The sequence below is a fragment of the Dryas octopetala genome, chromosome 2 (genome assembly GCF_963921425.1).
Source record: "Dryas octopetala chromosome 2, drDryOcto1.1, whole genome shotgun sequence".
In the NCBI taxonomy this organism is placed as follows: domain Eukaryota; kingdom Viridiplantae; phylum Streptophyta; class Magnoliopsida; order Rosales; family Rosaceae; genus Dryas; species Dryas octopetala.
This window is the reverse complement of record NC_141367.1, coordinates 10,189,995-10,212,069: the sequence shown is the minus strand read 5'-3', so window position 1 is coordinate 10,212,069 and position 22,075 is coordinate 10,189,995. Positions and strand designations below refer to the sequence as shown.

The following is a 22,075-nucleotide window of genomic DNA, read 5'->3' as shown; positions in this document are numbered from 1 at the left end:
CGTACAGGAAGGCCAAAGAACCACATATATATCCACACAATAAATAGAAGCCAATCATACAATAAATTAAAACGCCATCTTCATACATATACACGCTATACTGTCATAAATAATTAAGATCGAGGCCCCCCAAGTGGGAAAATTGAAAAATGAAACTGTGACACCAAGCCAATTCCAAGACCCACTTAATTCCAAATTCTTGCTTGAATAATAGAGTAAAAGCGTGTGCAAGATGGCCACCCAAAACGTAGAAACATTCTGGTCTGAATTGCAAAGGTTAATGTTGCTCACTGATCTTCCTGCCAGACCCTTATTGAATATTGGACTTGAATCCGAAGCTTGATGTCTCAATTTTCCATTCATGGAGCCTTCCTTTATTAATCCACTATTGAAATTGAAACCTGCAATTTGTTGGAAATAACCCAAAAATTAATAAGATTAATCTTGCAAATGTAATGCCAAGAAAATTGAAAGTGCAATGACCCTTAATTTTCGGTTTGGTGATCGAATACTAATTACAAAGAAGCATTCACTTACATGATTGGTCTCTGCATGTGGTTGAACTTTTGGAGCTCAGTAGTGAGTTGGAGGTGGGGGAGAGGCATAAATGTAAGCCGCCGGTGGTGGTGGTGATTTCACAGGAGGTGGAGGTGAGTTGTAGATGTAGGGGGGGGGAGGAGAGGATGATGGTGGTGGTGGGGACTTGTAATGGTATGGTGGAGGAGGAGATGGGGAAGGTGGTGGTGGGGAGTTGTAATGGTATGGTGGGGGAGGAGATGGAGATGGTGGTGGGGGAGATTTGTAATGGTAGGGAGGTGTTGGGGTTGGGAGCTTTTCTGGAGGAGGAATTGGGGATGGTGGTGGGGGAGACTTGTAGTGATAAGGTGGTGGAGGAGATGGCGATGGCGGCGGTGGGGATGTGTAGACATATGGTGGTGGAGGTGATGGGGATGGGGGTGGGGGACTCTTGTAGTGGTATGGGGGTGGAGGGGAAATTGATGGTGGTGGTGGAGATTTGTAGTGGTAGGGTGGGTGAGAGTGGGAGTGTGGTGGTGGTGGTGGTGATTGGTAGTAGTAGGGTGGAGGAGGAGAGGGGGATGGTGGTGGAGGTGATTGGTAGTAGTATGGTGGTGGAGGGGAAGGTGATGGAGGAGGAGGAGACTTGTAAATGTATGGGGGTGGTGGTGAGGGTGATGGTGGTGGTGGGGATTTGTAGTAATATGGTGGTGGAGGAGAGGGTGATGGTGGAGGTGGGGACTTGTAGTGGTATGGAGGTAGTTCTTTGGGTGGGGGAGGTGGAGGGGACTTGTAGATATAAGGTGGTGGTGGTGAGGGTGAAGGTGGTGGTGGAGACTTGTAGATGTATGGTGGGTGTGGATGATGGTGTGGTGGTGGTGGGGATTTGTAGTAGTATGGCGGTGGAGGAGAAGGTGATGGTGGTGGTGGAGACTTGTAGTGGTATGGAGGTAGTTCTTTGGGTGGGGGAGGTGGAGGGGACTTGTAGATATAAGGTGGTGGTGGTGAGGGTGAAGGTGGTGGTGGAGACTTGTAGATGTATGGTGGGTGAGGATGATGGTGTGGTGGTGGTGGGGATTTGTAGTAGTATGGCGATGGAGGAGAAGGTGATGGTGGTGGTGGAGACTTGTAGTGGTATGGAGGTAGTTCTTTGGGTGGGGGAGGTGGAGGGGACTTGTAGATATAAGGTGGTGGTGGTGAGGGTGAAGGTGGTGGTGGAGACTTGTAGATGTATGGTGGGTGAGGATGATGGTGTGGTGGTGGTGGGGATTTGTAGTAGTATGGCGGTGGAGGATAAGGTGATGGTGGTGGTGGAGACTTGTAGTGGTATGGAGGTAGTTCTTTGGGTGGGGGAGGTGGAGGGGACTTGTAGATATAAGGTGGTGGTGGTGAGGGTGAAGGTGGTGGTGGAGACTTGTAGATGTATGGTGGGTGAGGATGATGGTGTGGTGGTGGTGGGGATTTGTAGTAGTATGGCGGTGGAGGATAAGGTGATGGTGGTGGTGGAGACTTGTAGTAGTAAGCTGGTGGTGGTGGCGACTTGTAGTAGTACTTGGGCGGCGGTGGTGGCGGTGATTTGTAGGAGTAAGCCGGTGGTGGTGGAGACTTGTAGTAGTACTTCGGTGGTGGCGGAGGGGGAGACTTGTACACGTAAGTCGGAGTTGGTGGAGGCGGTGACTTGTAGTAGTAAGCCGGTGGTGGTGGAGACTTGTAGTAGTACTTCGGTGGTGGCGGAGGGGGAGACTTGTACACGTAAGTCGGAGTTGGTGGAGGTGGTGACTTGTAGTAGTAAGCCGGTGGTGGTGGAGACTTGTAGTAGTACTTTGGTGGTGGCGGAGGGGGAGACTTGTACACATAAGTCGGAGTTGGTGGAGGCGGTGACTTGTAGTAGTACTTCGGTGGTGGAGGAGGGGGAGACTTGTACACGTAAGTCGGAGTTGGTGGAGGTGGTGACTTGTAGTAGTAAGCTGGTGGTGGTGGTGACTTGTAGTAGTACTTGGGTGGGGGCGGAGGCGGGGACTTGTACACGTATGTTGGTGTTGGTGGTGGTGGTGACTTGTAAACATAAGGAGGAGGGTGGGGGGTGTGCTTTTGACACTCCTCGTAAGGAGTCTTTGGAGCATAAGCAAATGGCTTGGCCGAGAACACAACCTCATACTTAGTCTTGGACTTCACTTTGAGTTTTGCACCCTTGTGACCCCAGTGTAGCTTGGTTGGGATGTTGCATGGTGAACCCTTGGGTGCTGCGTGGAGCTTGGCCCTGCAAGCCTTGACCCCATACTTGTCATAGTCAAAGCCTTCGACTGTGATGCTGTATTTGCCGTTGATTTTGGTTTTACCATAAGCCTTGATGACCTTCTTGTTGTCAGTCCAGCAAGTGACCTGCACAACAGCACCTGCGCTCCATAACAAAATTAAACAATTAATTAATCAACCAACCATATTCCCACTTATTGAAACTCGATCTAGATCTCTTAATTATATTAACAATCGTTTTCAGACAAGCCTGTGTACTAATTAATATGTTAATTAATCAATGAGAATACTATGATGATCAAGGTGAGCCATTTCAATACCAAAATCCTTTTCCTTTTTTGGAATTAAAATTCCTTTTAATTAGTTGAAAAGGATTGTGTGTGGACCTCTCTTACATATGTGATCTGTAAAGTAACAAAAAGTCAAAGCTGTTATTTTGCATATTCCTCTAGATATCCTTAATTTAAAGCAGTTACTGTACATTTTATTCCCAAAAAAATTAAAAAAACATGAGTCAAATTAAGTGTAGATTAATTTATGACAACATAAAAAATACTATGTAAATTCATATCTATTTTTTATTAATTAATATCTTTATATATCTTAATTACCATGATCACTATTTTTCTGTTTGCAAAATTAAAGTGCCACATGTGCACGTTGTGATTATAGTGCCTCTGTTTCCCAAAGTTACTCAGCAGATTGGCAGGACCATACTACCCAAATTTCTCATTGGGACCAGAGGACTTTAAAAACAAATCTCTCTCTCTTTCAATATGGAAAACAATAAAAAAAACAGCATTCATAATATCTAAATAAAAAGTAGCATTCATAATTAAAGAAAGAGAATATTTTAGAAAGATAAGAATACCTTTAAGGTGCTTTTTGTCATGTGACTTCACTGGATAGCCCCAGTCGTAGCATCTGTAACAGTAGACCTTACCGACAACCTTGACTACGAACGGGTGGGGATGTGGGTGCGGGTAGTAAGGAGCAGGTGGTGGTGGAGACTTGTAGATGTATGGAGGAGACTTTGCAGGTGGTGGTGGAGATTTGTAGTAGTAAGGCGTTGGAGATGGTGGCGGTGGAGACTTGTAATAGTAAGGTGGCGGCAGCAATGGTGAGGGTGGAGGTGGAGACTTGTAGTAGTATGGTGGGTGAGGATGATGGTGTGGTGGTGGTGGGGATTTGTAGTAGTATGGCGGTGGAGGAGAAGGTGATGGTGGTGGTGGAGACTTGTAGTGGTATGGAGGTAGTTCTTTGGGTGGGGGAGGTGGAGGGGACTTGTAGATATATGGTGGTGGCGGTGAAGGTGAAGGTGGTGGTGGAGACTTGTAGTGGTATGGAGGTAGTTCTTTGGGTGGGGGAGGTGGAGGGGACTTGTAGATATAAGGTGGTGGCGGTGAAGGTGAAGGTGGTGGTGGAGACTTATAGTGGTATGGAGGTAGTTCTTTGGGTGGGGGAGGTGGAGGGGACTTGTAGATATAAGGTGGTGGCGGTGAAGGTGAAGGTGGTGGTGGAGACTTGTAGTGGTATGGAGGTAGTTCTTTGGGTGGGGGAGGTGGAGGGGACTTGTAGATATAAGGTGGTGGCGGTGAAGGTGAAGGTGGTGGTGGAGACTTGTAGTGGTATGGAGGTAGTTCTTTGGGTGGGGGAGGTGGAGGGGACTTGTAGATATAAGGTGGTGGCGGTGAGGGTGAAGGTGGTGGTGGAGACTTATAGTGGTATGGAGGTAGTTCTTTGGGTGGGGGAGGTGGAGGGGACTTGTAGATATAAGGTGGTGGCGGTGAAGGTGAAGGTGGTGGTGGAGACTTGTAGTGGTATGGAGGTAGTTCTTTGGGTGGGGGAGGTGGAGGGGACTTGTAGATATAAGGTGGTGGCGGTGAAGGTGAAGGTGGTGGTGGAGACTTGTAGTGGTATGGAGGTAGTTCTTTGGGTGGGGGAGGTGGAGGGGACTTGTAGATATATGGTGGTGGTGGTGAGGGTGAAGGTGGTGGTGGAGACTTGTAGTGGTATGGAGGTAGTTCTTTGGGTGGGGGAGGTGGAGGGGACTTATAGACATAAGTTGGTGGTGGGGAAGGGGATGGTGGTGGTGGTGACTTGTAGACATAAGGTGGTGGTGGTGAAGGTGATGGCGGTGGTGGTGATTTGTAGACATAAGGCGGTGGAGGTGAAGGTGATGGAGGCGGCGGCGACTTGTAGACATATGGTGGTGGTGGGGAGGGAGAGGGGGGTGGTGGTGAGCTGTAAATGTAAGGTGGTGGTGGGGAATAGTAAGGATAGGCATCATGATCTTCTGCATGGACTGAACCCACATTGCTTGAAACAACTAGTACCATGGCTACTAATGCCACTGCCATTTGAGGCCAAAGACGACCCCAAGAGGGGTCATCACCCACACTCCTCATGGGTTGCTGTTGGCTGTCAATGAGCCAGAATTTCCAAAATTTTCTCGGGAAAATTGAGAGAAAATTTGTGAAAGGAAGGAGGGCTTGTGGTGATGGTGGTGGTGGTGATGGCCTAAGGCATGCATGATACACTGAATTTTATAGTGAGTGTGAGTCGTTGGGAGAGAGCTGTCAAAAGAGACCAATTCTTATGGACTCTTCAGGCCGGTCCTGACTTTTGGAAGGTTCACAGCAAAATTTAAATTGGACTTCTAATAAAATATTTTGTAAAACAATTTACAATTGATAAGAAATTAATTAGGAATTTAAAAAATTTTAATTAAATATCAAGAAAATAATTAAAAATAATAATAATTTATAAGAATATAAAAAAAAAAATTAAAAAAAAAAATACAAACTCAAACATTAATTACTTTCTTGCTTTTAATGAAACCACTCTTCAATAAAACATTAAAAGGGCCGGCACCGGGACTCCTTTTGATTAATGCAGCAACTGGGGTCACTCTAGCTGGCGTTTTCTTTTTTAATTCACTGTTTGGATCACTTGGGGTAGCTCCCAATTGAGAAACCAGTATACCCAATATTGCTGATTTAATAATATGGGTTGATAATGCTAAAATATTACTACATTAATATTATTTTTTCAAAATTAATAATTCATTATTTCCACTTCTGGGCTCGCTCTAATTTTGTGAAACACTGCAATAGAATGTATGTAATTAGTGTTTTTATAACCAAAATTGCTTGAAATCCTATCCATGATGACACTGATGATGTAACACTTGTCCTTTGGGGCACCTCTTGCTGCCGTTGGATCAAATTCTAGATCATGATTTTGGGTCAAACCTTTCCCAAGGTTTAAAATAATATCATGAAATTAATCATATGAGATCTGATTTGAGCCATCCAGTTGTTGCTACAGACAGACGCCATGTGAAGCAGTACTTTCCAATTTTTTTCCGATTAAATAAAGAACAAAATTTGGGTCACTCCTAGGGTACCTTAAGGTCACTCCACCCCCCTCAAATTTTGATTTTGGCAATATCGGCGCATAATCGGAATTGTTCATTTTTTAAATAACATATTAAAGATCATCTCTGAAAAAAAATCAAATCAATCAGAAATCGTTTAATTATATAACTGGTGTCAATTAAATAGAAAAAATATATGGTTTTCAATTAAAGAGTGATTTTTTTTACCAAATCATTAATTTTTTTATTTAATCGACAACAGTTATATAACCAAACGATTTCCGATTGAGTTAATTTTTTGTAGAGAAGATCTATAATAAATGATCTAAAAAGTGAATGGTTCCGATTATGTGCCGACATTGCCGAAATCAGAATTTGAGGAGGTGAGGTAAGGCACCCCCAAGGATGACTCAAATATTGTTCTTAAATAAATCAACTTCTTTTTTTCTTACTTTTCAAATTCTTGGTTTCTATCTTAAATTAGTGTCCAAATTGTCAAAAGGCTAAAGTAAATTAAAAGGCCAATAATTAACTAAGAATCTAATTAAGTTGGTGGTAGCTAGGTAGAGATACACTTTGTAATACTGCAAGCTGATAGCAAAATTACAAAAACAAAACAACAAAAATAGTACAAGTAAATAGCAAAACAAAAACAAAAGAATTCCAAAAAAAAAAAAAAGCTCAAATTCAATTCATATGTTACTATGTTACCTTAGGTCTCTTCACTAGCTAGGGAAAAGAGAAGTTGGTATTTAATTTTCAAACGTATAATGCATGTGATTTCTCAATTATGAGAGGAGCATGTGTGGAGTCATCAAGTGGTTTTGCAGCTTTTGCAGGTACTATGACCTACAAGCCTACAACAAACAAGAGTGTAAAAGAAAAAGAAAAAGGGATCACATAAAAGAATGTTATTGTGTTAATTTTAGGAGTGAATTTCATTTCATGCAAGAAATAATAATGCATGTTTCCTTTGAACGTGAAAAAATAGATGCCCTTACTGCCATGAAAATGACTTAGCTAGAGAGCTATATAAATTGGACCACCCATAGATGTTCTTTTTGATGCACACATGGCATGTAATTCTTCAAATTTGAACTCAGCCTTGAGCCTTTTTTTTCCCCTTTTTTTCTGGTCGAATAAAACTTTCCACTTTTTTCTCTTTAATATCTTTCTCTTTTCCTTTATCCAAAATAGGCAATTAATAAGAGACATGGCTGACTATTAGAAACACAGACAAAATGGAATCAAAAAATTGAATCAGACATCATACTTTACTCCAAAAAAAAAAATCAGACATCATACCCATTTGGACTACATGGGGTACAGTAATTAAAACCAGTAGTTATAGAATGGAGACACAAGTGCACATGGGATAAGTATAACACCATAAGGTCCATAACACCACAATTTCTATTTTTTTGCTTACAAGTGAAGCTTCAAGTCCATAAAAGATTAAATTAACATCAAATAAAGTAGTTGAAATATAGCATGAGTTCAACTGGGTCATTACTAATTTCACTTAATTAATTTGCATGTATGAGAAGATGGAAAGCTAGGTACTGTGTCACTTTTTGTTGGTACATTCCCCTAATCAGATTACTATAATTAATTAGATGCCTATACGGTCCAATAATAATTATGATTAGGGCTAATGCATGTAGTGTCCCTATGGGCACAAAGCAAATTTGTAAAAGTTTAAACCTATTGATCACTCTTTTTGACTATATATCAATGACGTGTGGTGAAACACCTCTACAAGTCATAGCTAACTACAACTTTGAAGATAGTGGGTGTGAGTTGTTGAGGGTAAGGAGATATTATATATATAGCAAACCCCTTGCTTTTGATTATTGTTTGAAATGCTTCCTTTTTTCTGTTCACAGCCTTATTGACTGTTTGAATGAGAGAATATATATTAAGAGCAGAAGAAAAAGTTGAGTCTATGATCCCTATCGATGGTTACGATGTTGAAATTAATCATGGAGTAAATGAGAGGCAAATATAAAGAAAGAACTTTCAAAGTTTGAGTAGCTAATTATGTCAAGCTCGATCATTAATGGACCACACCATATACCTGCTCTTGTTTTCAAAATCAGTTTGGGTATGGTGGTACAGATTGTATAACTTAAAACACAAGCTATGTTCACCTAATATTGCAACCCATTGTCTGTCTTTTTGTTATTGGCAGAAACCAAAATATATGCTTTGGTTTTGTATTGGTATTTCTTAAGTTTCTCTTTTTCTTTAATGTTTTTGACAGTTGGTTATGATAGCTACTAGAACATTAGAATTCACACACCCATTAGTCTAACTTCAACATGATTAAACTTAGTCAACTATATATATACATAAATTAATTTCTAGAATATTTTCGTATACAAGGTTAATAGATCGACTGCTTTCTTACACTTATTAGATGAATTTCTAAGAGGGTGTTACCGAAATTGTCAATATATATGTCTTTTCTCAAACTGCTAGCATTTTCATTTAAATCTTAAGAGTTCTTTTATTACAACCACTACTACAAAAAACGTAATAGACATCGGTCAATAGACAACGTTTTGTATTTTTGCCGTTATCTTAATTTACCACACAACGGTTTTTAACAAACCGTTATATTAATATATATTATCTCATGGTATTTGGTTTGATAATTTTTCCTAACAATTAACAGACAATAGTATTAAGGAATACCGTTGTGTTGGGCAAGTTTCACAAAAATAGAAAATTTTGCGGGTCTTTCTATTTGACAAGTGCATGACCGCGTTAATGAAACATATCGCGCGCGCCTTAGGTCTTTTTGGGTCAAAGCCCTCTGACTTCACCTTTCAGAAACTCACACACACACACTTAGCCCACAACTTAGTCTTCATCGATCGATTGATCTTCCCTCCTCAACTCAGTCCTCTGGTTTCACCGATCGATCTTCCCTCTAGCGCATCAATCTCCGTCCTCATCGCGCGTCAATCTCCATCTCCGACGTTGTCCCTCGCTCTCCATCTGCACGTCTCCTGACGTCACCGACCTCCATCTCCGTCCTTAGCGTCTCCACCCATTCCTCATCGCCCGGCTATCTCTGCACTCCCCTTAATCATCTTCGCGCATCTCTGCACTTCCGTTCAGGTACAGTTGGGTTAGGGTTTGATTTTGGGGGGTTTTTTTCTCATTAGATTTTGTTCTTTCTTTTTTTGTGCATTTCTGATTTTTGTTCTTTGAGGTTCTTCTAACCCTTTTTGTTTTGTGTTTTTGCTCAAGGTGAAGTTTATATTGGTGATATTTGGTGATATTGTTGAGCTTGGGGAAAGAAAATAGCTAGGCTGCCGATTGGATTGAAAAGGTGAGTTCATCAGGCCCCTTTTTTTTTTTTTTTTTATACAACTGGGTTCCTTTAAATTTTCCAATTAGCTTATAAGTTCGCATGTAATTGAATTTTATGTTTATTTTACGTTTTTTCAGTGTTATTTTCTCTTGATGTTATTTACATTTACCAAGTGTCTTTTGATACAATCCTTGTAATGCTTGAATTTAGTTTCCTAATTTTAGGACTTGAACTTGGCATTGAGTTTATTGCCAAATTCTGATGGCCCTTGTGTGTTTGATGTTGGTTTCATATGTTTCTTTGTACTCAAATATATTACTTACTCCAAAGAGGAGGAAGCGGTTTGTTGTATTCAAAATGTACATGGGTTTGTCTTGGAGGGTAAATCTTTGAGGTACGTGCATTTTACACCTATTTGAGACTGTTCTCTTATTTAACGATTGCATGATTTTGCAATATAGAGTTGTCAGCATCATAATCTTTTAGGTGTATGTTTCAGGGCTTGCTTCGGGACTACAAAGTATTGTCATGCATGGCTGAGGAATGTGGTATAGATCATTACATGGTCTATCTAGTTTGATGAAATGCTCTATCTTGTAGATCCTACATTGAATTTGAAAGAATCTAGTTGAGTATTCACTTTTTGTTGTTTCCAGCCTTGCACCAATCCAGATTGTTTGTATCTGCATGAGGTTGGATGTCAGGAAGATAGTTTCACTAAAGATGAAATAATATCTGCATACACTAATTTAGTTCTCTATCCTGGCCAATATTTTGTTAAATGATAAGAGTGCTATATTGTTACTTGTCTTGTTGATGGTTATACTCTATCAGTATTCAGGAGGATTCGGAAAAGGTATTTATTGTGACTTCATGTCATTCCTTTATGATTATTGATGAGAGGTGTTTGTGGAGATAAAGGTTAAAAAGATTTAATATTCATTAAAATGCTTTAATGAAGATTTTTGTGTAACTTTAATATACTTGTCATTGCTTTCTGCTTTTTGTAACTTCTGGTAGTGTTTTGATTGGATGATTAATTAACTTGCATAATGGTTTAAAGGAGTAGAGTACAACAAATTACTGGTGCTGCACACAGTATGCAATGATGTTCAGGGAGTGTGTTGCCTCTGCCACTAGATGATTATTGTAACAGTAGTTCTGCTTCTGCTGGACGACCTATTATTAAAAATGGTTCAAGTGTAAGTGTATATATTTACTACAAAGTTATGGAACTGTAAGAATGAGCTGGATGCTATTGTTTTTTATTTGCGTTCTTGTTTTGCCTTGATATAGTTTAGGTGTATTTGATTAAAATTCTAGAGGAATAATCTGAAATGGAAGTTAAATTTTTCTTTATTTAGTAGATGTGACTATCAAGTTGCAGAGTTGTGATGTTTAGCTGAATATTAGTTGTGCTGTTTTTGAGGCATATATTCTTGTTTTGATTTTGTTTTTTGTTTTTTTATATTGCAGAATACTGGAAGCCTTATTAGAGGTTCTCCTCCAAATGGAAGCTCTGGTAGATCTATTGCTCTTCCAGCTGCAGCCTCATGGTATTTGGTTATCCATTTTTTGTCTTTACACTGATTATGATTGTAATGAACACTAAAAATACTGAATGTTCGTTGCTCAGGGGAACACGTGGTTCGAATTGTCAACCACCAGCTTCACATGTAATATGTTCAAATGGACATTCTAAACGGAAACCTGATGCAGTCAGTTGCACATTGCCATGCTCTTCATCAGCAGTAGCCCCTGCTCCAGAGCTTAGCTTTTGTGACTAAGGTATGCATTAGTGAAGTATAAGTAACTTGACATTAAGTTGGTCATGTGAACTCTGAGCAGTGATATGAAAATTGTCTTTTACTTGGAAATGTTGAAATTCTTTTATTTGTTTTGTAGCTGAAAATTTGGAAATGTAGTAAAGGAATAAAAGGAAACAAATTAGCTTAGGAGAGTGTTTTGGGTGCATGCAGATTGGGAATACTGGGTGGATTCTTTCAAACTTGTGGAAGTGGACATGTTATATAGCTAGGCCCCTGTTTGATGATCACTTGTGTGAATTTGAGGTTGATTTCAGCTTGATTCTTAATTAATGTAGTTATGCACTTATATTATTAATAACAAATTTATGAGTGGTCTAGTGCAATTTCTTTAGGCCATTGGGAGATTCTGTTTTGGGTGTAGTTAGCTTAGGACATTTTGCTGGTTATGTATATGTGCTTAATTCTTAATTAATGTAGTTGTGCACTTATATCATGAGTTGTCTTGGCCTTTTTTACCTAAGGGGCATATTGTTTATTCATTTCTTAGATTCATTATGTCTTCATTTTGGGTTGAATTTTCTTTTTAATTACTACTCCATTTTTGCCTTGTTTCAGTGGGAGCGAAGGAATGACAACACTTATACCCAAGAAGATATCAATGAAATCCGGGCTGAATGGGCAAACTTTGTGGGGCAGTATATGTAGATCGAGTAGAAGGTGAATTTTTGACGTGCAACATTTTTGAACTTGATTTTGTAGGTCATGTGTTTAGCTAGACTAGCTTGGGGTATATATATATATATATATATATCATTGATCACTTTGTTAGATTCTTTTGGGTGCTGCCAAGATTGATAGGTAGGCTTAATTAATTGCTAGATTAGATTGATGGTAGCAAATTGGTAGATTAGAATATTGATGGCTGGTTTTTGTGTTATAGATGGTTTTTGTGTATGGCATGCCTGGTTATATGGTCTTCAGAGAGCCATATAAGATTTTTTAAATTGGCATTATTTCTTGAGTTGTATCTACTTACAGATCAGCACTTGCATTAAGGGATTTTACTGTGATCAATTCACCCCAAAAGAGTCCTAAAATGTGGACTAAGAATTGGAGTGGATGGTAAGGTGCTTAAATAATCATATTACTTTCTGATGTTTGGAACTAGTTTTTTGTAAATATGAATTGATTTATTGTATCATATCTTTTTGATCTGATTGTATTTTATTGGCAATGTACCTTCAAAACATTTTTGATTGGGTTTTACTGATATGGGGTTTGTTTATTGATTTTGTAAATTATATGGGTTTATTGATATGAGTTTACTGATATATGCTTATTTATTTTGCTTGATCTTATTGATTTTGTTTACTGATATTGGGTTTGTTTATTGATTTGGTTTTAGTTGAATTAGTATTTTGGTTGTTCAAAATGTTGTTTCCTTTTGTTTAGTTTTGGTTGCTCAGCTTCATGTTGACAGAAAACTGAGTTCGCCACTGGAGGTCCGGTCCTCAAAGGAGAGGTCCGGACCTCAAGCCTAGGTCTCAAACACCAATCTTACTAGAGGTCCGGTTCTCAAGGGTGAGGTCCGGACCTCAAACCTAAATTTCTAAATCCAATCTTATTGGAGGTCCGGTCCGGAAGGGTGAGGTCTGGACCTCAAGCCTAGCTTTGTATTCTAATTTCTTGTGGGATTGAATGCTGGATCAGAATGAAATTTTAAAGCTTGCATGATTATTCAAATAATAAGTTAGGCACTAGAAAAATGGACCAAACATGATTTGTGCATAGACTTTGTAGTGATGATTATTTACAGAAATTTCAAAAAGATAAAAATATTCACTTATCTGCAAATGAGAAACCCAACAATGAAAAAAATGCATAGACCCAACAATATTTGGTCAAGATACAAAAAGTTAGTAGATTTTCCTTCTTTCAAAACTTTTTTACTTGACCAAATAAGTGAATATTTGTATCTTTTTGAAATTTCTCTAAAGTTTGTCTAAATGTGATTTTGTGTGTGTTTGTGCTCTTTTACAGGGACTTTGTTAGTTTTCTTAGAGCTTTAGAGTTGGGGCAGCTACTTAAAAAGGTATGGGGAAGAGAAAGGACAACACTTATACCCAAGAAATATCGATGTGTAAATATACAAAATTATCAAGGATTATAATAGTGTTTTCAATTCTTTTATTTAGAGCTTGCATATGACTTACCTATTGCTTTGCATTGTATTGGTATCTTATTAGATTTGTTTTGATTGTAGTTGACAGTAAGAAACTGGCAGATATGGATTCATATGCTTGTGACTTGGGTCAAGTTGGAAGGAAGTAAATGTGTTATGTTAAGCTAGTTTTTTTTTTTTTTTTTTTTTTTTTTTTTTTTTTTTTTCTGTGCCTTTTCTTTTAAGCTAGTTTGACTGAATGTATTTTTTGTACAACTGATCACACTTATGGAATCTATCATGTAATGTAATCTTACATATATTTATGAAGTATCTTTTAGTTTAATTCTGAGCATGAGCGTGCATTGGTATACTATAATTAAGTGCTGTATTGCATTGGTTTTCAATAAAAATCAATGTCCCAAAGCATTATATACATCAAAATCAAATTGGAATTATTATCTTACACAATGGTTATATGATTAAAACCAGTTGTACTAAGTGTCGTCCTACAATGGTTTTCAACAGAAACCATTGTACCAAAGCATTATATACATCAAACTCAAATTGAAATTATTATTTTGTACAACGTTTATATGGTTATAACCGTTGTTTAAAGTGTAGTCCTACAATGGTTTTCAATAGAAATCGATGTACCAAAGCATTATATACATCAAAAGCAAATTGAAATTGTTATTTTATACAACGGTTATTATACATAAACTGTTGTCTTAATGACTATTTCACCTCATGGTTATACTTAAAACAGTTGTAAAATACATGCTTTAGGGTATAGAAACCGTTGTCTCTCCTATTAGTACACAACGGTCTTTAAATAAAAATCGATGTCTAGATAAGTACACAACAACGGTATCTCCTAAATCATTAGTTTTTGAGGGTGTATATACAACGGTTTTAAATTAAAACCATTGTGTTAATGTTTACAAGACAACGGATATTACCCGTTGTCTATTGGTACCCCAATAGACGTCGGTCGATTAGACGACGGTATTTTGGTAACTTACACAACGGATTTTATCCGTTGTGTATTACGTTTTTTGTAGTAGTGAACTCATACTCCTCATCTAACCCACCTACGTTTCCCACTTCCCAATTTATGTTTTGGGAGAACATACTCTAGTCTCTCACAGAAATCTCATGTAGATTTCTTTTTACCCAAACTAATAATATACATTATAATTTTGTTTAGTTAAGCTTCTTGTAGAGAATTATGAAAACATAGATAATTTATTAAGAATTTGAAGTATGAAATTAATAGACAACAGAAGAAAAAAAAAAAAACCAGTTTTATATATTTTTTCTTGCAGGACTATGTTAAATTGGCCACATTTTATTTTTTGTGCAGAATCTTTCAAATATTTTAGTTTATGATAGAATTTCCCGCTCTATGGTGAGCGAGTGATTATTACTGTATATACATATATATATGTATTTTCGATGAAACCGTCAATTTGTTTTATCAAAGTTAGATAGGCAAATAATTTTCGATTTGACTAATTTTTTACAAGGATGATCTATCAATGAAGATAATCCTTGCGAACGGTTCGGATCGACACAAAATGACTATTGTGGGCCCCAACATGGTATACCTCAACATAAATAAGTTGAGGTATACCTCAACAGAAGGAACCTGTATATATATATATATATATATAAGTTGTAGCTATTTTTGGCCAAATAAAAAAAGTTGTAGCTATTTGTAAAATTAAAAGAAAGTGAATTCTTTGTTGTGCATGTTTTTGTTTGCTTTAACCCCAAGTATGCATTAGAGATTTAAGAATTCACATTTAATCTCGCACACACTTAAACTTGTTATCAATCAACCATTCATTTACACCTTTGAATTACACAAATAACATTAATTACAAGTTAAGAAACACTTTTATTATCACATAATCGCACTACAAGAAATGTGAGCAAAACTCACTATCATTTGGTTGCACAAGAAGGGGTGGCAATAAGGACAATAAGGAACTTTAGTCCCTATTGTCCAATTGTCACTTATTTTGTTAAAATCGAGGTACTTTAATATTTCTCAATTGTCATCCCTTTCTGTGCAATTAATGAATGTCATTGCTCTAATTTCTTGTAGTGTCGGTCATTTCAATCTTTAAAACTTATATTCCATTTAGTATATTCTGTTATTCCAATTCATAATACACTTTAGTAAAGCCACCAGAAAGCTTTGTCATATTAATATAGACACTTGGACATTTCACATTTGTAAGATATATAGTCAGAAAAAAAAAAGAATAAATAAATAACTTCATGTCCCTTTCATCCATCATTTTTATAATTATTAATCAATAATTTGTTATAAACAGGATAATCCAATCTAATATATATCGTTGCTCACCGAATTTGTTCTTTTTTGTTTTGTTATAAATAAAGAGATTAAAAATGTTCAAACAATGACTGATCGATTCGAAAGAGTGAGTTAATAGCAGAAGCTATAAAACAATAAGTCCTCCGCTCTACCAAATGAGCCAAGTGTCGTCAAGCTGTTGGCTATTGTCCTTAATTTGGGAAAAGCCACACGATACGACTACGCAATAAACTAAGCCACCAAACTTGACATTTGGTAGATTGTTGTTGAAGCCACCTTCCAACAAGTTAAAGAAAATATACTACTCACCAAATTTGAAAGTGATAAATGTCGCTTTTTACTATATTACTTGTATCAATTTGCTTCACTTTTAATTTTAAAAATTAAGATACTTAACTTTTTAATTTTGTCTATTGAGATAATTTTATGAATTTACTTGCTTTACATCTAAAGTTTCATTTACATAAAGTCAAATCCTTATCATAAAGAGTTTTTATTGAGGGAAAAATGGTAGTCACATGCTCATCACTTATATCAATTTACCAAGTAAATTGACAGAATTACCTTAATTAGTAAAATTGAAAAATTAAGTACTTTAATTTTCTAAATTAGAAGTTTCAGAAGCAAACTAATACAAGTGATATAGTCTGAAGAGAAAAATGACACTTATCCCAATTAGAAATAAATCAGGTTATGATTGAGCTATATTTGAATAAATAAAAATTTGTTGCATAATTTGCTCAACAAATTAGTTTATTTTTCTCAATTCACCCGTGTGGGCCTATTCCAATTCAACCAAATTTTGTTCATTTTCGTGTCCTAGATTTCAGAAAGAGCCATTTACAAGCCGGTCCAATTTTCTCTTCTCTCTTAAACTATTACCTTAATGTTTTTTAATTTTCGACTGAGGTCCAAAAATATTGTTCAGATGTTTTTAATTTCAAAATGTCTAATATTATCCTAAAATTAATAATATTTAAATCTTAATATTATCATAATATTATCCTAGTTTTATATTATCTTAATATTATAATATTATCATATTATCCTAAAATTAATTGTGGGATTTAAATTATATTAATCTAAGGTCCAAAAAATAGAAAATAATCAAATAAGAAAAAAAAAATTCTTTATGGGTACATTTCAATTATACCAATCAATTGATGGTTTGTCGGCGTTTATGTTATGATTTAGCTTCGGAATTTTGGACGGAACTCTAACATAACACATCCATCAAGCTCATTCTATACCCTAGGAGGAGATGGGGTGAAAAGATGGAGATTTACCATTAAAACTTGGGAAAGAAAGCAGCATGACCGAGCGATCGGCGGCGGAAACTGAGCGTTCGGATCAAGTGCGCATATTCGTTGGTGCGCACTTAATCGAATATGTATATATATATATATATATATACCAACCCAGGTATTGGTACAATTGAAATGTACCTATATATATATATATATATAAACCTAGGTATCGATACAATTGAAATGTACCTATATATACTTTTTTTACTTCTTTGATTATTTTTTGATTTTGTGAGTTAATGCATTTTTTGATATTTGTATAATTTAAATGGATATTATCTTTTATTATTTTAAATTATAAAACATAAAAACTAGATAATCTTGAATGTTTTAATTAAAAATGTCCTAATGGATATTATCTTTCATAATTTTTAAAATTAGTTCATACTAATTATCTTAATTTTAAGAGATAATATGAGTCAAAATTTTTTAAAAGTCCATTTTTTGGATCTTAGCCTAAAAAATTGGATTTAAGTACAAATCTAAATTTCTATATAGTTTTAATCCGAATGACCCTTTAAAATTGGACCTACATCTAATTAACTGTTTTAGAACAAGGGATAAGTTTTGGTAATGTCAAATTGCGTCTAACCATGTAAGTCTTTGAGTGTGAATTATCCATTTTGTCCTCACGCAAAATAAATCTTTTGAACGGAAATTTGAATGAAATCCTAGTAAATTAGAACAAATTAACTTATTTTAAAAAATTTAATGGATAAATTAGCTAAATTTTATTGGGGCACTTTGACACACAAGTCATTCATTGATGGGACAAAAATAACTATGAAGCTCACAAAATAATTATACTTTCTGAAGATAAATTGTTAAAATAAAATGAATAGTTAAGAAACTGTAAAAGAAAAAACTGTAAGTTGACAGTTTCTCCTTTCAAAAACTGGAAAATATAATACTTTATTTATGAATAAACAAGTGACTAGTGTATTATAAATGGTTGAGTGCTTAAATAAAAAATATAGATTGATAATACTTTTTTTTTTTTGGTACAAGAGGGGCTGAAGCCCAAAAGAAAAATCTAAACAACTACAGCTCTAGAATAAGGAGTACCAAGAGCATCAGCAGAAAGTAAAGATCATGAGCAGACCTCAGGAAGGGGGTAAAACAAACCAATGAACATCCAAATCCCTCCCCACACTTAAGGAGGCTAAACGATCAGCACAAAAATTTTGCTCACGATACACATGTCTCACCAAGCAATTAGCAAACCCACCAAAAAGCAGTCTGCAGCTATTAGCAAGACTAAACAAAGGGTGAGCAATTGATAATACTTTTTCGGTACATGATTCATAATACTTTTTTGATTATGTGTGAAATTATATATCTATATATTTATAACTTTTGAATTTATAAGAGCATATCCAACTTTGTTTTTTATATTTTCTTCAAATATGAGGTTAAAGTTAGAAAAAAAGTTAAATGTGGAAAAGGAATCACCAATGCTAAAGTTGAAATTTTTGCAAATCATATAAAATTTGACTGTTGAGGTTTGACGAACCTGATCCATTCAACTGGATTTGGGGAATTTTTTTAAGAAAATCTCAATTTTGAGATAATTTTAGGGAATAATTGGAAAGGTAATTTATGTCATATTTTTTAATTTAAACTTGGGGAAAAATTTAAAGAATAGTAGGAAATACTCTAATAAATATAAATATAATTGAAACAAGCAGAAATAAATAGGGAATAAAAAAATACAAATCCAATTTACCGAGCTTATCGTCTTTTCACATACACCCCCTAGGGTTTCAAAAATTACACATACATCCCCTGAGGTTTTAAAACTATTGCATATAACCCCCTACAAGAGAAAAAAATAAATAAATAAACAAAAAAGAAAATATTTGTATTGAGGTTGGACCTTATACCTTAAGTAATCTTATTAGGCCATTTAACCCCTTAGCATGCCTTTTTGCATAATTTCTCATCATTTTTCGTCTCACTATAGGGGGTTATATACAACAGTTTTGAAACCTCAGGGGGTGTATGTGTAATTGTTGAAACCCCTGGGGGTGTATGTGAAAAGATGATAAACCTTAGGGGGTGTAAGTGTAATTAACTCACTAAATTATATATAAAAATTGACTGAGGTCTAAAACTATTATCTAGTTACCATGTTGGCGTTTTTTATTCCAAAATTACCTCTAATATTATTATAAAATTAATGAAATTTAAGTCCTACAATTTAAAAGATTTAATGGATTTAAATCTCACAATTTATGAGATTTAAATTGTAGAATTCTCATAAAATATTATCTTTATTCACCTGCAAAAATCTAAATAAAAATATATCAATCCACAAAAATAAATCAAACGACTAGGAAAAAAAGTATGGGTTAGTATGTTTTAATTGTACCAATACATGGGTTGGTCTCTCTGCCTATATATATATTACATATATGTATATATTATATACAGAAATGATCACTCGCTCATCATAGAGCGGAGAATTTCCCGCTCACCTAACCACCCAGCAACGAATTTCAATGATCAAAACCGTCCATATTTTAGAGCATTATTGAAAGACCACCCTTGCAAAAAATTAGCCAAATCAGAAACTGTTTAACCAGTGTATTACTGTCAACATCATTTCAACCTTATCTGACGAACTGTATTTGTCTACAAAGTTTGGGGGATCAAACAATTATCGATTTGGCTGATTTTTTACAGAGACGACCCTCAAGGATAGACCTAAAAAATGGACGGTCATGATCATTGAATTCCCCGCTCTACGGTGACCGAGTGGTTAGGTGAGCGGGAAATTTCCCGCTCTATGGTGAGCGGGTGATCATTACTAATATTATATATATTACAAACAATATATACATATAGTCATTCTCTTAGGCAGACGCCTACATTTATTTTTTGGGTGCATTAATTTGATACCCAAAATGAAAAAAATATTTAAACCCAAACCCAACCGGCATGATTCTTAAGTTCCAACTCAATCTATTTTTAGCCCGCTGTTTTAAGACAAAAAAAAAAAACGGCGCCTTTATATAAAAATAACAGGAATGCCACTCCGCATACCGAAATCATTAAATGACCAAAGTCCAGGGCCCATTTCTTAGTAAAAAATGATCGATTACACACGCGTCAAAAGAAGAAAAACTAGCAGAAAAAAAAAAAACCAAATAGACAAAGAAATTTTGTATCTACAAGATCAAAGGATAACTCCCTCTCAAATTGAAGAATAACTACAAGAAAAAGACATTGATCGTACAAACCAGGAATCTACACTGAAGAAAAGCCAAGAATCTCGTTTCAAAAGTACGTTAGTCGTACAAAACAGAAATTTCATTTATAGAAATCCATTTTTATGAACTTTTAAAATTTTGCAGATTCATCTGTGTTTCATTGAAAACTATAGAAGAAATGGTTCTGCTATTATGAATAAATTTCATGCTAATAAAAATCATTACTTTGACCTCTTAAATAATTCATTTTGTTGTTAACATGATTCTGCAAGCAAAACCCAGATTCATCTGGAAAGGAAAGAATTGTACATCTACTAGTAAAAGAGTAGGTACATATAGCATTGAAAAGAATAAGTATGTGCTAGAAAAACAAAATACATATACCACTAAACAAGCATATACATGTTCTAGTAAAAAAGCATATGCATATGCTTTTACTGGCAGATGCATATGCTAGTGAAAACTGTTGGAAATATGCTCTAAAACCAATGATAATTGGTTAACCAAAGGTGTTTAGTTGAAGTGACTCGAGGAATATTTCAATTAATATGTATTACACATTAATAGGGCATATGCATTATTCACTACAATAGAACTCTAGGATCATCGTGTAAGTGAATGAATGCGTCCATGGAAGTCTAAGAGAAGAAACATAATGAGCTTGGAGGCCATTGAGATTCATGTTATCGGATGGGTAGATTCCTAAACGTTCCTAGTCGATGAAGGGAATGTTAACTGGACATAAACATTCCAATAAGTCAAGACTAGCACATACGCTTGCTTCTTCCGAGTTGGTGAATCTCATGCCACATTGTAGGGACATTGGAGCAGGTATGTGGGTGTGTGCTTGGAGACACGTCCATTGAACTGACCGAACAGAGAATCCTAGATGGAGCTTTACGACATGTCAAATAGGAACTCTGTGGTTATGTTAGATATTGATTATTCCTCAGACTTGAGACACCACTGATGTCTTGTGTGTGTGTTTAGTGTACTTTGACCGCACAAAATGGACTAATGCAATCAAGCATTAGTTACATGTGTACGTTGGGTGCATTAACACACACATAGAGGCATGTGAGTGTGCAATATGGAATCTCTCATCTTCCGTAAAGAAGGAGATGTCCCAAGATAGAAAAACTCGTAAAGTCTCTGCCCAGAGCATTAGAGTCACATATATGATTATATCTTGTAATGAGTTTTGACACTAGTTCCATACCCAGGATGTAATCGGGACATAGTTGAGAGAAGAGACCGTATTATATTGTAATCATAACTAAATAAGTTTGAGGCTAAATTCTATTTGATTTGGGCGCCATAAACTGTGGCTAGGTGTCATTGTGGTCTGTAGAGTCTAAAGAGCAATTAACTAGAAAGAGTTCTAGGTTAATTGTGATCCTACTGCCAAATTGAATGAGAACCTAAAGGCTGAGTCACCCACATACAAGTATGTGGGAGACCAAAAAGAAATAATGATACTGAGGATCAATATATTCGATTATTGATCACAACTATCGTGATAGTTGGTATTGCCTAAGATTGAGAGTTGACACTTTCGAGTAGATCACCCGTCCTAGTATTGCTCTAGTGTGAGCTCACTTAACTATGAGATACTAATGGAGACCATTAAGCTCTAATGACATTGACATTCCAATAAGTCAAGACTAGCACATACGCTTGCTTACTCCGGGTTGGTGAGTCTCATGCCACAATGTAAGGACACTAGAGTAGTTATATGGGTGTGTGCTTAGAGACACGTCAAATAAACTGACCAAACATAGAATCTTAGATGAAGCTTTACGACAT

General features: G+C 36.1%; 1 protein-coding gene and 1 long non-coding RNA gene across 2 annotated transcripts; one reads left to right on the top strand and one right to left on the bottom strand.

Annotated features, from left to right (window-relative positions):
• Positions 1 to 259: 259 nt before the first annotated feature.
• LOC147292989 (uncharacterized) lies at positions 260 to 5,306 on the bottom strand. Its single transcript, XM_086230817.1, has 3 exons — positions 3,644 to 5,306; positions 538 to 2,912; positions 260 to 401 (listed from the first exon to the last, which is right to left on the bottom strand). The coding sequence occupies exons 1-2, from the start codon at positions 5,178 to 5,180 to the stop codon at positions 574 to 576; spliced, it is 3,876 nt and encodes a 1,291-aa protein (XP_086086943.1). The 5' UTR covers positions 5,181 to 5,306; the 3' UTR covers positions 260 to 401; positions 538 to 573.
• A 5,244-nt stretch (positions 5,307 to 10,550) lies between these two features.
• LOC147292988 (uncharacterized) lies at positions 10,551 to 11,207 on the top strand. Its single transcript, XR_015120179.1, has 3 exons — positions 10,551 to 10,675; positions 10,950 to 11,029; positions 11,110 to 11,207. It is a non-coding gene; the product is annotated as an uncharacterized LOC147292988 (long non-coding RNA).
• Positions 11,208 to 22,075: the final 10,868 nt, after the last annotated feature.

Excerpts from the sequence above, each read along its gene's own strand:
- LOC147292989 (XM_086230817.1), bottom strand. The coding sequence starts at position 5,180 with ATGAGGAGTGTGGGTGATGACCCCTCTTGGGGTCGTCTTTGGCCTCAA. Across the intron at positions 2,913-3,643 it reads TGACAAAAAGCACCTTAAAG|GTGCTGTTGTGCAGGTCACT; the intron begins GTATTCTTATCT and ends TATGGAGCGCAG.